The following is a 16,721-nucleotide window of genomic DNA, read 5'->3' as shown; positions in this document are numbered from 1 at the left end:
TTTTTTAATTATCCATACGAGTAATTTACATTAACAGCATTGCTTCACGCAATTTAACTTGACTTAATTATACATTAAGTTTAAGGATTAAGAAAAACCTTTCCGAATGAAAGTGTTTTTCGTTTAATTTCTAAATTAAAATTGGACTTTGATTCATTGATAAACACGACCATGGCAAGTGCTACGTGCAATGAATACAATTTTGATTCTTTTAAAGGCAAAATTGGTTAATTACTGTGTGTGTCCGTTCGGTAGTGCAAACCGGGTTTTTTCTTCGATTAATTAAGTTAATTGTTGGAGATTCCTTCGAGTGTAAAGGTAAGTATTCTTTGATCAAGCAATATGTGAGTTGAGTATGTGAACTCTGTCTTCTGTGCTATTTTTATTATTCTCTAACGAGAACACAGGGAAATCTGTATTAAGAGCTTTCAACCAGAAGTATTACGTGCATCACGTACCAAGGTCAGAATTACTGATGCAGCTTTGATATCATAATTGAGAGACAAAACAATTGTATTTCTGAATAATGACACTGGCAACTGCTTCACAACAGTTTTCTATTTTCTATTTGTTTGCTTCGTCAACACACCTCACCACTTAAAAGTTAATAAATATCACTAAATCCTGGGTACAAAACAATATAAATGGAAACTACATGCTAGATCACTTTTGTTTATGAAAAATTCGTTTCTTCCTCAATTCCTCAAATCTGCCGAAATTACAGAACACGTTCGCCAACCGATGGCGTTCGCTTGACCAGTAATGATGTGCCTTTGTTATTGTTGTTCACCAATTTCTCCGTTGCCATTTCAATTTCTTTTTGTATTTGTGGCAGACCATTCGTTAGACCGTGCTTTGGTGCGGCGTCGGGTACAATGCGTCGAAGGAAACCGGCAGTACAACCCCATGGGAAGATCCTGCAATATCATATTTAAATGTTTGTGTTAGGACGTGGTCTGCACCAGTCATATGACAATCTGACGAGTCACATTATAGGTTGATTCTACTTACCATTTCATTGCAAGCATGAATTGAAGGTAACTGGGAATGATAACAGTTTTCTCGCGTCTCAATATTGATCCAATTATTCGATCGGCTACGTCCTCAGAAGTAAGTGTGGGCACCCATCTGAAATCATTGAAAATTGATGTTAAATATGTAACTAGAACAGAAGTTAAACTCGCAATCGTTGAAGGAACGGCAAGTTAATCGCGATATGTAATCATTGAATCTGTCACTTCTTTCGTTTAAATTAGCGCTGCGTGCAAAATACAAAATCTTTTACTTCATTTGTTCAAATTGTGTAATTGAAGGCAGGACAAATAAACGCCTTAAATTTGACCTACACGATCCTACACTCATGATATGAATGAATAATTCTTATTTAATGCCAACAATGTTGGCCCAACATTCAAACTGATGATGAAATGCAGAGCATGTATTTCTAGGTTAACGCAGGGCCTATTTTTGGAAATTTTTTCTAAAATAAAAAAAAAATTGCCAAAAATTTCCAAAATCTGCGAACGTCCAAAAACCGAATTTTGCCATCCTTTCGAACGGTTTTAGCAACTCCTCAGCTCAGCCTTGTGTTTTAGCCGGCTCTCAATGATTCCCAAAAATTCCCAAAAATAGGCCCTGGTTAACAGAGAACATCAATTTAGCCTCAGTGGCGGAAGAAATGCTACCAATAATCGTACAAGTAGGAAACAGACTGTTAGAAATAATTATGGTAACATCCTCGAGCGAAGATAGGTTGCCAGACCCAGGGCAGCTTCGTAAATTTTGTTTCTTATTCAAGGTGTTCAGTGAACTTCACACTCGGCTAATAGATTGTGGATTTGATCACTATTTCACAGGACTGCCAATGATTGTCGTTGTCGGCAGGTCGGTCTTCTGTCACTCAGTGCCGGACTGGCTCAAAAAAGCCCTTTCGGGCGTTGTGTGAAGAAATTTTTCAAAAGACCCTTCGTTGTCATTTCTTCATACAAAAATCAAAAGGCCCTTCGGGAATCGCCCGCACCCCCATATGGCCAGTCCGGCACTGCTGTCACTTCACTCGAACAATATTTTCATGGACAATCGAAAATCTAAATTCGTTTAATTCGTTAAATGATTCGTTTGTTAAATTTTGGACCTCAAAATACCGACTCGAAGACTGATATTTGCGGTAGAGACGATAACAATTCCCACAATCTATAGTAAACGTTTAAACACGAAACTGATTTTCTCTTGAACATCATCAATTTTTCATACATTTTGCTGTGACCCATTTGTGGAGTGGTTGACCTTTTCACCACATTCCATAAAAGCTTTTTATTTCACTGCACATCAAAGCAAAGTTTGATAAGCTTGGCTTTACGGACACTTTAAACTACTTTACATTATTTCGAGTCAAATACCTAATGCCAATATTTGATGAGGAAAAATCCATCTAGTCATTCATTAGTGTAATTGAGCGCCGTTCACAAAATTTGTTTCACTCGTACACATCACGTGTGTCGTATGAGCATAAGAATATTTATTTAAAAAAAAAAGCTTAGCTTGGTTGAATAATTGCAATATGAAGTGGCATCGGTTATATGTTTAACTAATGCTTTACGTACATTATACTGTTCACGATACTAAGTTCGTTCGATCGTTGAATTAATTGTTATTTAGCGTTCAGTGTAATTACTTATGGATACTTGCAATTTTTAATAAAATGCGACGGACAATTGCATATTCCATACACAGATCAAGTGCAATAGAAAATCAGATGGTCAATTGACTTTTTTTATGTTAAACTAGGCTTGGGTGGGTCAGGTCCCTTGACTGAAATTTGTTTCAATGGATTTTTGAATTTTTAATAAACCAGTAAAGGGACCGCAAACCGGTAGGGTTTGTTTGTTTTACTTAGGGATGGGAGGCGTTCAAAATTATCGATAATATCAATCGAAAGAAATTATCGATAATCGATTAATCATATCGTTATCGATAATTTAAAAATTATCGATAATTATCAAAATATCGATATTTTGATATTTATCTGAAAATTCATGATAATATACCGATATATAGGAATATATCGATAAATATCGGATTTTCGGACCGAAATATCGATATATCGAATTATCGATATCTTGATAATTATCAAAATATCAATAATTATCGATTATCGATATTTTTTTGATAATTTTCGATAAAAAAAAGTCGATAATTATCGATTATCGATAATTGATAATTATCGATAATCATTTTCATTATCGCCCATGCCTAGTTTCACTCCCTTTGCTCAAACTTCACAGTTGTTAAAGCTGGGACAAGTGGTTACTATAAAGTTATCGTTTTGTCGACAAAAAGGGAAAAACTTCTTTCAGAAATTACGTTCAGATCGTTCGACTTCATGGAATTATTTTTTATAGTCGGCTTATGGATGAATAATTCACTTGCCTACGAATGACGATAGACAAAATATTGTTGCTAACCTTTTGCTAAAATGTTTTTAGCCCCGTACGAAGTACAAAGGGGCTTATAGGATTACGATGCCGTGTGTAATTGATGGAATTCGAAGCAGACGGTAAGGGCAAAGTGTTTGCCTATGTTCTGTTCATAGATGACGAATCTGCAATAAAAATTTTGTCTGTCCGTCTGTCCGTCACGTCGATATCTTGAGTAAATCAAATCCGATTTCAAAAAAAAAAAATTCCCTGAAAGATAGTCGAAATAGTGAGGCTAAGTTCGAAGATGGGCATATTCGGGTCGGCCCTTCGTGAGTTAGGGCCACCTAAGTGATTTAAGGTCTTTTGGTGATATTTATGGCAAAATAAACGATGGAAATGTAAATGACACGCCAAATGATAGGTATTGTCAATACCAATCCAGGAAAAGAAAGTTTTTTAAAATCGGGTGAGTGGACCGTGAGTTAGGGCCTTAGAAGTGAAAAGCTACTAGGGCCCTATGTGTATTTTACATAGAACTCGAGTAAGTTTCATCCGTTTTTCGTAATTTTTGTTTCATTTGAAAGATAATCGAACACCGAATAGAATGTTGTTGAAAAAAAAAAAAAATTTGGGTCCTTGGACTAAGGCCGCTACTAGGGCCCTATGTGTATTTTACAAATAACTCGAGCAAATTTCATTCGTTTTTCGTAATTTTTGTTTCATTTGGAAGGTAATCAAAGGCCGAATAGAATGTTGTTGAAAAAAAATTAAATTTGGGTCCTCGGACTAAGGCCGCTACTAGGGCCCTATGTGTATTTTACATATAACTCGAGCAAATTTCATCCGTTTTTCGTAATTTTTGTTTCATTTGGAAGGTAATCAAAGGCCGAATAGAATGTAGTTGAAAAAAATTTTAAATTTGCGTCCTCGGACTGAGGCCGATACTAGGGCCCTATGTGTATTTTACATATAACTCGAGCAAATTTCATCCGTTTTTCGTAATTTTTGTTTCATTTGGAAGGTAATCAAATGCCGAATAGAATGTAGTTGAAAAAAATTTAAAATTTGGGTCCTCGGACTGAGGCCGATACTAGGCCCTTGAAAAAAATAAAATTTTTAGGGCGATTTGAAATTTTTGTTTCATTTGAAAGGAACGTCGTACGGGGCTTCGTAATTGCGCTATGCGCAATTTGTAAGATGTACATATTACATAATAATTTTACTTTAACTACATTAACCGGCGCAATAGGCTTACGGTCAAAGTAGGGTGACAGACGCACTAGGGTCACGTACGCAATAGATATACGGGTTTGTACGGGGCTCAGTCGCAGCAAACGCTCCGACTGTTCAGATGGCTCGTTTTTTTACGAATTCGATACCAGAAAGGTCGACGATGGAAACCTCAATTTTTTCCATATTACGCAACAAAGTCACAAGGATACTCATCCAAGCACTTCATGGGTTGATTCGCGTTGTGGTTCGCTTAATCACGTACCCGCATGTTAAGTATTGAAGCGGCTTGAAAGAAATTTCATTCTGCTTATGATTCGCTAAACTTTTACATGTGAAAAGGTATGACTACCTCTCGACCCTGATCATCTCTTTACCACTGTCGCAATGACCTGATGAGATGGGGTATTTTTGTGCAGCGCAAAGCATCAATTTTGATGCTTTGTTAATCATTTCATCAGATGTTAACAGTGGCGGAAACCCTTTGTTGTTCAAAAAAATTGAATTGATTTTTAAGTGATTTTCTGTCGTAAGACCCTGACTTTCAGTCAAGCGAATAAAAAATCTCTACCGACAACTAATTGACCTATTTTGCTGGTAGTACTAAGCATCATTTGAAAAAAAATATTATTTTCGAACTTGAAATTTCAAAGTCTCTTGTTCAATTAATTGAGATATGTAGGTATTTTGTCAAGCGATTTATCAACCAAGGCAGGTGTACGTTTCACAAAAACCAGCTAGTCGAATTAGTGTTTTTTTTTTCTTCTTCTTCTTGCCATACACAACACCCATTACTGTGATCATATCATATGCAATCAATCGTATCGTGATCAATGAAATAATCTCCGTATTTATTTACCTTGAATTAACATCGTCAAACATTCCGGTCGCTTGAATGAAGAATGGACAGATGCATGTTGTTGTCACTCCTCTCGAACCGATGCTTTCCAGTTCTAAGCGTAAGGCTTCGTCGAATCCAACAGCGGCAAATTTACTGCTACAATAGTCCACTAATTTGGCTATACCGACATGTCCAGCTAATGAGGCAATTGTGACAATGTGGCCGTGATCTTTCTCGAGCATTGCTGGTAGGAACGCTTTTGTTGTCTAGTAAGGAGAAAAAAATTGATTAAAATTTCAAATCTTCTCGTCAATGCCACAATCATTTGGTTGCGTCGTCTCTTCTTACCCAAAAGTGTGCCAGCACATTTACATTAAAAGAACGTTCGATCAAGTGATCCGGTGTGTCGAGAAATGCTCGACCAGAAACAACTCCGGCATTGTTTATCAGTACGCTCACCTGAAATGAAAATTTAACGTTTTTATTGGACACTCGGTGGTGATGTTCGTTTTAAACTAAATTTTGACGTGGACGTCATGCTTTGTGCACAGATAGACCTAGATTTAAATCTTTTCGAGATTAACAGTACCTGTAACAGTAATCCTTTTTAGAATTAAAATTTAATCCCCTCGGGAATTACTTTTATTATATTTCGATTCTTAGTGCGTCGAGGATTATTTCGAACCGTTCTCATAGAAAAAATCCCCCGTGGGATTAAATTAAGCTTTTTAATCCCTAACCGCACTTAACAAATCGAAAGTAACCCCTCACGAACCTAACATCTTAATCACAGATATTTCGGAAAGTGTGATGTCAGACGAGATAATATTATGGTAGAGCAAGCAGACTGTGGAACAATTAGTGAATCTAACGAATTTATTAATATTTGGAGTGGGTTTAATTGACTCATACTAATTTTTCCCCGAACTGATAAAATGCTAAATCACCGCTTGTTAGCTAATTGCTTGAGTATTATTCAATTTTTATCGGTAATGACGATCAATAACATCTTCTGGTTATTCCAAAACTGATCAATTTCAAGATAAGTCTTTTGATTTGTAAACATTATTTTCAATTTGATGCGCAGGTTAAAGGTATCGAGCGATACATGGATGTTACGATGTATGGAAGCTTTGTTTCGTCTTAAACATTGACTGTTTACTACGTTCAAGCCGTCTGAAATACATTTGTCTGATGATGACCCACCAACTTGCACTGTTAGCGAAAAAAAAAAACTTTTTTTTTGCTACGTGAATTTATCATCAACAACAAAAACTTAACGAACCACGCGACTAGAGAGTCTACGTATTTTTTTTAAGTCTCGTACGTACATCATTTGAAATATTGCGAACGTAGACTATTGGCTTTTTCCGAATTGACAATCAAGTTACTAAAAGATTCAGAAAAACTTACTTAGAATAACCTGAAATAATTTATTTTTTGGAGTTCCCTATACTCCAGGTAGCTCAATCGGTAGAGCATAGGACTCATACCCAAGAGGTCCCGGGTTCGACTCCCGGTGCAAAAATGCTTGCCTGGTTTTATTCTAATCACTTGGTGATTAAGCACTCGCTATTAGTTATCTAATGGCTGTACGACCGTAACAAAGTCGCAAATTTCAAAGAAATCCAATATTCGATTTCTTCGCAACAATCACGCCATATTGACATAATGTCAATGACACAATTCACAATATACAACAGACTGTAGGATAAGCGCCATCTATGATCGACTAGTCGCTCATTGGGAAAATGCATGAGTCATTAGTAGAGGTGTGCGCCGAACGAAAAATGTCGGCGGCGGATAGCCGAGTGATGAGGTATCGGCGGCGGCGCGCCGATGACGAGTTTTATCGGCGGCTCGGCTAAGCCGCGGCGCGCCGATCAATTTTCCCATTTCAATAAATTTCGATGATTTGTGATGTTTATTTTTATTGAAAAATTGAAACATTGTAATTACAAATTTGTAAAAAAGTTTACCAATCGAATTTACGGAAAAAAGTTTTTAGGTAGCATTTCAACCAGTGAAAATCAAGTTTGCATAAATCATTACGGCAAACTGGCAAATAAGTAAAAAAAATCAATCAAAAAATCAAGAACTTACAACTACAAATCTATCGGAATCAAAGAACGACCGTATTTTTTAATCAGATCGTAATTGTTATGAACAAAAACAACTTTATCTACCTAGGTGCGATAATCCGCACTTTCAGTTGCGTTTATCTCCCGTCGGTAGATAAAATAGCGTATGCACCTCTGTCCAACTGCTTATTTTGACGAATGGGGTTATGATCCGCGCCATCGGCTTAAGATCACAAACTCCCATTCGTCAAAATAAGCAGTTGGACAGAGGTGCATAATCTACTTTTATCCAGATTTTCTGGGGTTATTTGTGATTTTCTACTATCAGAGACATACCCGGATGTAGAAAAATTTCTTTATGCCACTTCGTTGCGAAAAGTCCACTTTTTCGTGCTTTTTTTGAATGACGAAAGAAGGAATATTTTCTCACCTCCCACCCCAATTTACTTTTTGTCACTAGTGACAAAAAGAATATATGAAATCTCTTTTCGCAACTAGTTACGAAAAGAGATTTCATATATACTTTTCGTTATTCTCAATAATTAATAAGTCATATATACTCTTCGTTATCTTCTCGCTTCGCTCGTTTGATAAACTCAGATCTAGTGACAAAAAGTACCACTTTTCGCAACGTGTTGCATAAATTACTATTCACTCGGTGTGCTCTCAGTGAGAGCGATTATTAGACAATGCATACCCTTCAGGATGACTTTTCGATGGGATTGTTTAAGTTTATTTTAATTTTGAGAAATTAAATAGTTTTTACAATCGAAATCGATGCAGATGGTTATTAAAACAGAAGTGCTTAGAATTCATTTTGTTTTGTTTTGTTTTTCAGCAATATTCTTTGTAACTTTGCCTACATATTCGAGAATTTATCATTCCTCGATTAAATTTTTCAAGCCGACGAAAAGCATCGGCGGCTGGCTAATATTTTTGTATCGGCGGCGGCGTCAAGAAGCACTCGGCTTAGCCACGCCGCCGGCTAAAAATTCGGCGGCGCACACCTCTAGTCATTAGTGATGGTTGTGGTCTTCGCATACCACTCGTGGCTTCGAGAATTCACAACGTATGGGACGTTTACACGGTCGATTTGTGAACTATCTGAGTCCGGAGAGATATGATGAAAAATCAAAATTCATATGATCAAGTGACTTGTGCAATAGCACAACAGGCCCACTAGAGGCTTAGGTGCTGGGCTAACCCCCTTCCCATCCAATCCAATCCAATCCCTATACTTGATTCTTGGACATGAAAGCACGCTGCGAAAAAACGTGTTTCTCTATTTCAACATTAATTGTTTTACCGGATTTTCACAGGTTGCATTCCATAAATGTCGTCCTTCTTTAAATCTTCAGCGTTGGTAAAACAAATGAAGTAATAGATTCACAACAGTGAATGCTATTGATCATTGAAAACCGGTAAAAAACGGGAAATGAAATTTTGTTTACCGGTTTTACCGTAGGACAATAGGGTTGGTATGCTTGAGGCTAAGTCTAACTTGCCAATTTCTCTTCTGTATACCAAGTGAAGAGTTGAATCTGAAGTGAATCATAACTTACAGCATACGCTGTATTCGCTGCATGAAGGATCTAGCCTTGAACTTGACTTTCACTAAAACTGGCGCAAGCAAAACTGTGATTCCTCTGGTTCTTGTGCCAGTTATTGGAGTGCTTTGTTAAAATTTAACAAATTTAAGACAACATTTTTATGACATTTTTGTTGCAAATGCACATTATGATTGATTTTGGCCCCTTATGAATGTAAACAGCCTCGGTTACTCTGCTAGAGAGATGCCTAAGCTTTAGACAGAGACAATTTTTGGATTTTCTTATTTACTATAAAATTGAACTTTAATTTAACGATTTGTATGCAGGAAAGAACAGTAAATTTACAAAAATATTTCGTACGTCTATTCATCTGTTGTCGGTAACGACGACAAAAATAATGACAAGTTCTGGGTAATACGGTTCGTTATATAGTAAAATGCATGTTAAAAAAAATGAAGTACAAGATTGGAAATCAACAGATTAAAAATACTTTGATCGATGGAAGTGATAGACCTGATAATAGTACTGGTCAGTTATCAACTTGTCTATTTGCGTATGGGTGTCTGTGTAGCCGACTCATTTTTTATATGTTATTGTTGACACAAACTAATTTTCAATAGCTCTTTTACGGCCAACTAAAGACCACAAATCTATTGAAATTATTTTATTTAAATTTTTTATTTAATTTTCGTGATTTAGCGCGTTATTGTTGAAACCTTTTTTTTTCTGTCTTGCCAAAAACGAGCCAGCAATGAAAAGAAAATTAATTTCATATTTTTTTTATGATTTACCTTATTGGTAAGAGCTATACGAAATTTTGTCTCAAAAATCAACGCTAGAGAGAGCAGAACGACACATTTATTGAACGTGTAAATCGTTTGGATAAAGTCGTTATGTGATGACGACCATGACCTGTCTGTTTATAGTCGTTAACAATTTAAATGGACTTTTGTTAAAGATCTTAAACGATTATTGCAGAACTTAATTGTTGTAGCGAAATTAAGAGGAAAAAAAAGTTCTTTGAAATTCAAACTGCTCTTCAGTTATTTGTACACATGAACACTGAACACAGACAATAATTACTTATATTGAAACTATGTAGTGAAGGTTAAACGAAATTTTTTTTTTTTTAATTTTTTGTCTTTTTTTTTAACTTAATCCCTTTATTTGTTTGCTGTTAATGTCGCTAAGTACACTTAAGTTTGCATGATGAGTGCACTCGAGTCAAGCACAAAAACCGTTGTGAATTAACTGAATTTCTTTAAACCTTTGAAATGAAACCACTAAGGAGGAACGCGTGAGTAGGTGGAGTGCTTTGAACAGACAATGTCGAAGATATTCAATCATTTTCGAATTAATCTTCCGACAAATTCTACCACCAACAAGCTTACATGTGCTCATAAGTCACAATTGCAGGTGTTCACGACTGTATATCACTAATGGGAGATTTCCCGGAAAAATCTCAAATGCTTCAAGAATTGTGAGTGTTTTAAACTTTAAGGGTTTTCATTTACATGAGTTTCGATCTCCAATATCTTTACTCACTACTACAGTTGACGTAAAAGTAATTTAGACATGAATTTGCATCAGCTGTTTCTCAGCTGGTCCACTCATAGAAACAAGCCTGCTCATACTGGACTTTATGGGTAGGAAATAGATCTACGCACGAATTTATGTGATGATGGGTGGACCAGCTGAAAAACCGCTTAAGCATGACATAAAATCTTAATGAACGACGGTGCTACTTGTGACGTGTCTTGGTACTATAAGAACTTATCAGATTGGATCATACTAATTACAAATTAAGGATCAAATACGTGACAACAATTTTGTGTCAGAAAATTAACATTCAATACCTCACCAGCATTATGGCCTAATGATCGGTAACGTTTGAAAAATGTAAAGAATCGAAAGTAACAGCTCTATATACTCTCTTCAGATCTTACAGTCGGCGAATTGAAATAAGTGACGAATTTCGTTTCAGCTGATCCACTCATACAAACAAAAGAGCTTAAATGTATTTGTACACACGCGCTCTGGGTAGTGGTAAAACCTGTTGAAGACAAAGATGTAAAAGCACTTCGTGTGAGACACAAAAGCCAAAACTTTGTTTCGCTTTAATTGTGGGTCAACCGCAGACCGCCACGAGTATAGTAATGAATTCAAATTTCATTTCCATTATGATTCACTATACTTGTTCGTGTGCAAATTGATATAGAGTTCCTAGAGCATTGTATCAAGTACCATTGTCGCCATGGCCTGATGAGAAATGGTATTTTTGAACTGCATATTAATGCAAAACGTCGAAAGACGTATTTAATTTGCGAAACAGTGGTCAAACGTCCTACTACCAGTTTTGATTGTACGAGTAGATACAATTTAATCCCTCTAAAAATTGAGATTCTGATTTCAATAATTTACGGCAAATATAATTGTATACGATGCAGGATGAAGCACTTCTTGAATTAAATGCACCGCCCCATCATTTAAACGTTTTTATTTCCTTTTTCGATCAATAAATTTAAGCTAATTGTTGATGAACTCAACATTTTTAAATTCTCTGTTCTCGCATGTTGATAGCTGCACGAAATTGCAAATTTTATGCAAATTAACAGGTCCATTCAAATTGAGTATTGACACGAAAAATTAGCTTCACCATAAAACTAGAATACCATTTCAAGTGGAAAATATTGTTTCACTTATCACGTCTTGGCATACGAAGATTTTAAAACGAATTCCTTCATCCGATTCAATGTTTATTGCAAGTTTAAGGCAAGGTCCAGACTGTAGAGCCGCCAAATTTCAGCCGCCGAAAAACGGCGGCTAAGCCTAAAATGACTCGCCGCCGCCGCCGACAATTTTGGTCTGCTAATTACAGCTAGCCGCCGCCAGAGGTTTAAATCGGCTAACTCGGCGGCTAGTGTTTCTGTCACTTTCCAATAAGAAAAGTCGATGTAGCTCAGACTGCTCATTGAGTGAACCACTCAAGAAAAAACATGTTTGTCTTTCCGCAAAAATTCATTAGATAAGAATCGCGGAAATTCATAAAAATCTGGAAAATTCGTAAAAATAGCGAAAATTCAGTTTGTGAAAAGCGCAAAAATTCGTGAAAATTTGCCATCCAGCCGCCGCCAGCCGACTTTTTTAACGGCTAAGCCGTACCTAGCCGCCGCCGCCACACCTTTCTTCGACAACTAGACGCCGCCGGCGTTTATTTTTCGGCTCTCTAGTCTGGGCAAGGTCTCAGGGTAATTCTTAATTATTCTGCTCCACCGCAGTTCAATAACTGTACAAAAAAAAATAATAAACAAAATTCGTTGTAGGTCTGTTGTGACGCTCGGAACGTCGATAAACTTGAATACAGCGAAGACCTTGATTACTGCACGTAATTTTTGCTCTTCAATAACATTCGGTTGTTTTGTAAATAAGAACTCGAGTCAATTCAATTTGAGATTAAATTGCATTTAAAACAAAAATTGAATCAAAGTTGTGCTGAATCAGAAGGATAGAAAATTTAAAAAGAAACTTGAGCTGAATGCTGAAATAGTATCATGTTGTGACTCAGTCGAGCACAATTTTGCAATGCATCTTCGTAATTTCTTAATTATAAACGAAAGAATATTTATGATCGAATCAACGTGTTGCACCAATCCTCTTCGTTTGTTAATGTCTCCTTCCAAACTAATTAAATTATAAAAAAAGAAACTTAAAACCGGCACGGCACATAAGCCACGAATCAATAAACCAAAAGGCAATACAAACTTTACGCGCAATTATTTTGCATTAAAATATTTTTAAATCGTTTAATTTACGCCGATATCGAATGTGTACAAGTACAACATATGCATTCAGTCGTTCCACATTACCATATCATACACTTTATCGAAAAAGAACACATTTTCACATTTTTATAATCGAAATTAAAAAAAAAACTGGTTAACAATCTACATGACCATGAATGCAAGATAAACTCCGACTATTAAAAATGTAATTGGTTTAACTATAATGTGCAACACACGCACTGTGAAGGCTGTTTGCATTGAATATGTTCTGACTGATGTGATAACTTAGAAGTTTTGCTTTAACCAATTAAAGGGGAAACGCGTCTGTTCCATGAAATATGACTTCGAAGCATAATAAGGAAAAAATCAAGCAACGGTTGAAACAACTTTTCCTTTTACTTGAACATCATTAACTTTCCTGCTTTCGCATCACAAGTTAAACGGCCTACACATTTTAGTGTCATTAGAGTTGTTCTGCATTCTTTTCGGTGCGTGAAGCTCAATAGCTTTACAATTCATTAATCAGAATCTTAATATTAACCGCATGAGGAGGGTTTTTCTACTTATAACAAATAAATTGTTTCTGTGCAAGATGCACTGGTTTAATTAACTTTTTTACGTTCGTACGCTGTCAAGGTTACAGAGGACGCCGGACATTATAAAAAAAATTTTAAGATCGAAAACTACTGAGTCTCTGCGATTTTTTCGAGGGATCAACAGCATCGTTTGTAGTCTTGCTGTTGTAATTGCATTATTATCTTCGAACTAGGCCCCATCTTTTGGATGGGTCAGATCCCTTGACTGACTGACTACTTTTCTCAAGAAGATTTTTGTAATCCGAGCAAAAAACGAGCCATCAGAACAGTCGGAGCGTTTGCTGCGACTGAGCCCCGTACAAACCCGTATATCTATTGCGTACGTGACCCTATTGCGTCTGTCACCCTACTTTGACCGTAAGCCTATTGCGCCGGTTAATGTAGTTAAAGTAAAATTATTATGTAATGTGTGCATCTTACAAATTGCGCATAGCGCAATTACGAAGCCCCGTACGACGTTCCTTTCAAATGAAACAAAAATTTCAAATCGCCCTAAAATTTTAATTTATTGAGTATAAATACACATAGGGCCCTGGTACCGGCCTTAGTCCGAGGACCCAATTTTTTTTTTTTTTCAACAACATTCTATTCGGCCTTCGATTACCTTCTAAATTAAACAAAAATTACGACAAACGGATGAAATTTACGCGAGTTGTATGTAAAATACACATAGGGCCCTAGTACCAGCCTTAGTCCGAGGGCCCAAATTTTTTTTTTTTCAATTACATTCTATTCGGCCTTTGATTACCCTCCAAATGAAACAAAAAATACGGAAAACGGATGAAATTTGCTCGAGTTCTATGTAAAATACACATAGGGCCCTAATAGTGGCCTTAGTCCAAGGACCCAAATTTAATTTTTTTTTCAACAACTTTCTATTCGGCGTTCGATTACCTTCCAAATGACACAAAAATTACGAAAAACGAATGAAATTTACTCGAGTTCAATGTAAAATACACATAGGGCCCTAGTAGCGGCCTTAGTCCGAGGACCCAAATTTAATTTTTTTTTTCAACAACATTCTATTCGTATTTTGATTACCTTCCAAATGACACAAAAATTACGAAAAACGAATGAAATTTACTTGAGTTCTATGTAAAATACACATAGGGCCCTAGTAGCTTTTCACTTCTAAGGCCCTAACTCACGGTCCACTCACCCGATTTTAAAAAACTTTTTTTTCCTGGATTGGTATTGACAATACCTATCATTTGCCGTGTCATTTACACGTCACGATTTCCATCGTTTATTTTGCCATAAATATCACCAAAAGACCTTAAATCACTTAGGTGGCCCTAACTCACGAAGGGCCGACCCGAATATGCCCATCTTCGAACTTAGCCTCACTATTTTGACTATCTTTCAGGGAAAAAAAAAATTTTGAAATCGGATTTGATTTACTCAAGATATCGACGTGACGGACAGACGGACAGACGGACAGACGGCCCAAATTTTTATTGCGGATTCGTCATCTATGAACATAGGCAAACACTTTGCCCTTACCGTCTGCTTCGAATTCCATCAATTACACACGGCATCGTAATCCTATAAGCCCCTTCGTACTTCGTACGGGGCTAAAAAATCACTCTAAAAGTATATAAAAGTATACCAGGGTATGCGTACCCTACTTTCGATACAAAACACGTATATGAGAAATTCCAGCACTTGATCATATACTGGCTCATACGTATTTTCAGTACTTAAGAGGCATCGATGATTTGCTGAAAAGTATACATTTGGGTGATTTTAAAATACTGTCTTTTGGTGATATATTTCCACCAAAATTATCATTTTTCAAGTATGTACGACCGCAATAACGACCACGAATGTGTTAGCTTTCAACATAAAATAGATTTGGTTGCAGCAGTTTGACCAACCCTGAGAAAACTGAGCAGTTTATGAAAATTTCGGTACACTGGTCACTTTTTTCAGAACTGGTCAAGTGACTACAACCAAATCTACTTTCTGTTGAAAGCTAATACATTCGTGGTCGTGTGTTTTGAAAAAAGGATTCTGATGAAAAGATACCATCAAAAAGGCAGCACGAGATACAGACCCTGGAAAGAGGCGAATTTCTTGCTTACATATTGAATAAAAATGAAACTCGTGTGATTACGGCCCTCGCTTCGCTCTGGCCGCAAAGTTCACACTCGTCCAAACTTTAATTTTTTTCTTATCATCGATATAAAGATATTACACACACAAAATTTTGGAATGAATCCTAGAATATTACTCCAGTATATTCCATTAACGAGCTTAACCCAAAAATGTCTTTCTTAGTGGGATAATTGTCTTTTGTGGACCATTAAGAATTACTCAACTAATAACACGATAATATCACGGGACGATACAAAAATTCTTTTAGGAATATTTCTGAGATCCCCCGACCGTCATAGCCCAACTTTGAACTTATCATCGGGAATGGAATTCCCCGTCGAATAAAAAAAGTTTTTGAAATCCGTTGAGGATTACGTCAAGCTATCGTGTTATCTAGGAACGAGACAAAAATTCTTTTGGGAATATCTCTAAGATCACCAGCCCGTTACGACCCATCTTCAAACTTAGCCTCAGCAATTTAATTCCCCGTCAAATAAAAAAAAGTTTTTGGAAATCCGTCGAAAACTACTCGAGTTATCGTGGAATCAAGGGACGAGACAAAAATTCTTTTGGGAATATCTCTAAGAACACCCGACCGTAATAGCCCATCTTCGAACTTAACCTCATTAATTTAATTCCCCGTCGATTAAAAAAAAGTTTTTGAAAATCCGTTGAAAATTACTCAAGTTATCGTGTTATCAACGAATCATCAAAGTGTGACAAACATTTTCTGTATTTAAGGTTTTTGGTCATACATTCATGCATTTTCAATCATAGTAGTGATCATTTGTGTGACAAACATTTTAGGGTGTTTATCATCCGTAAGACCCATGACTTTCAGTCAAGGGAATAAATTGTACGACGAAAACCATAAGGATTAAATCGATAAATTATTCTCCTTAAATAAATAATGTTAGTTCTTGTGACAATGTCCATTGGATGATGTGAGTTACTGTTGCTGGCGATCGAGGCGTGGATAAACATGAATTCAATTCGAACCTGGTTTTTAGACCCGTACGAAGTACTGGGGTCTTATAGGTTTACGCATACGTTTGTAACACGTCGAATTGGACTCCCTGAGTAAGGGGAAACCTATTGTGGTTGTCTGGAGATGCCAAATCAGTG

At 36.5% G+C, this 16,721-nt stretch overlaps 1 protein-coding gene across 1 annotated transcript in view; it reads right to left on the bottom strand.

Moving 5' to 3' along the window:
- LOC119072679 (short-chain dehydrogenase/reductase family 16C member 6) overlaps nt 1–16,721 on the bottom strand; it is a 45,169-nt gene continuing 28,448 nt past the window's right edge. The window contains exons 4-7 of the mRNA XM_037177953.1: nt 5,839–5,949; nt 5,509–5,756; nt 1,012–1,128; nt 1–917 (exon numbers count right to left, since the gene is read on the bottom strand). Of these exons, the coding sequence (XP_037033848.1) occupies nt 719–917; nt 1,012–1,128; nt 5,509–5,756; nt 5,839–5,949 (675 nt within the window). The 3' untranslated portion in view covers nt 1–718. The remainder of the gene's footprint in view (nt 918–1,011; nt 1,129–5,508; nt 5,757–5,838; nt 5,950–16,721) is intronic.

Source organism: Bradysia coprophila (assembly GCF_014529535.1).
Source record: "Bradysia coprophila strain Holo2 chromosome IV unlocalized genomic scaffold, BU_Bcop_v1 contig_84, whole genome shotgun sequence".
Lineage (NCBI taxonomy): Eukaryota > Metazoa > Arthropoda > Insecta > Diptera > Sciaridae > Bradysia > Bradysia coprophila.
The sequence above is the reverse complement of the archived record's forward strand: the minus strand, read 5'-3'. Positions and strand labels throughout refer to the sequence as shown.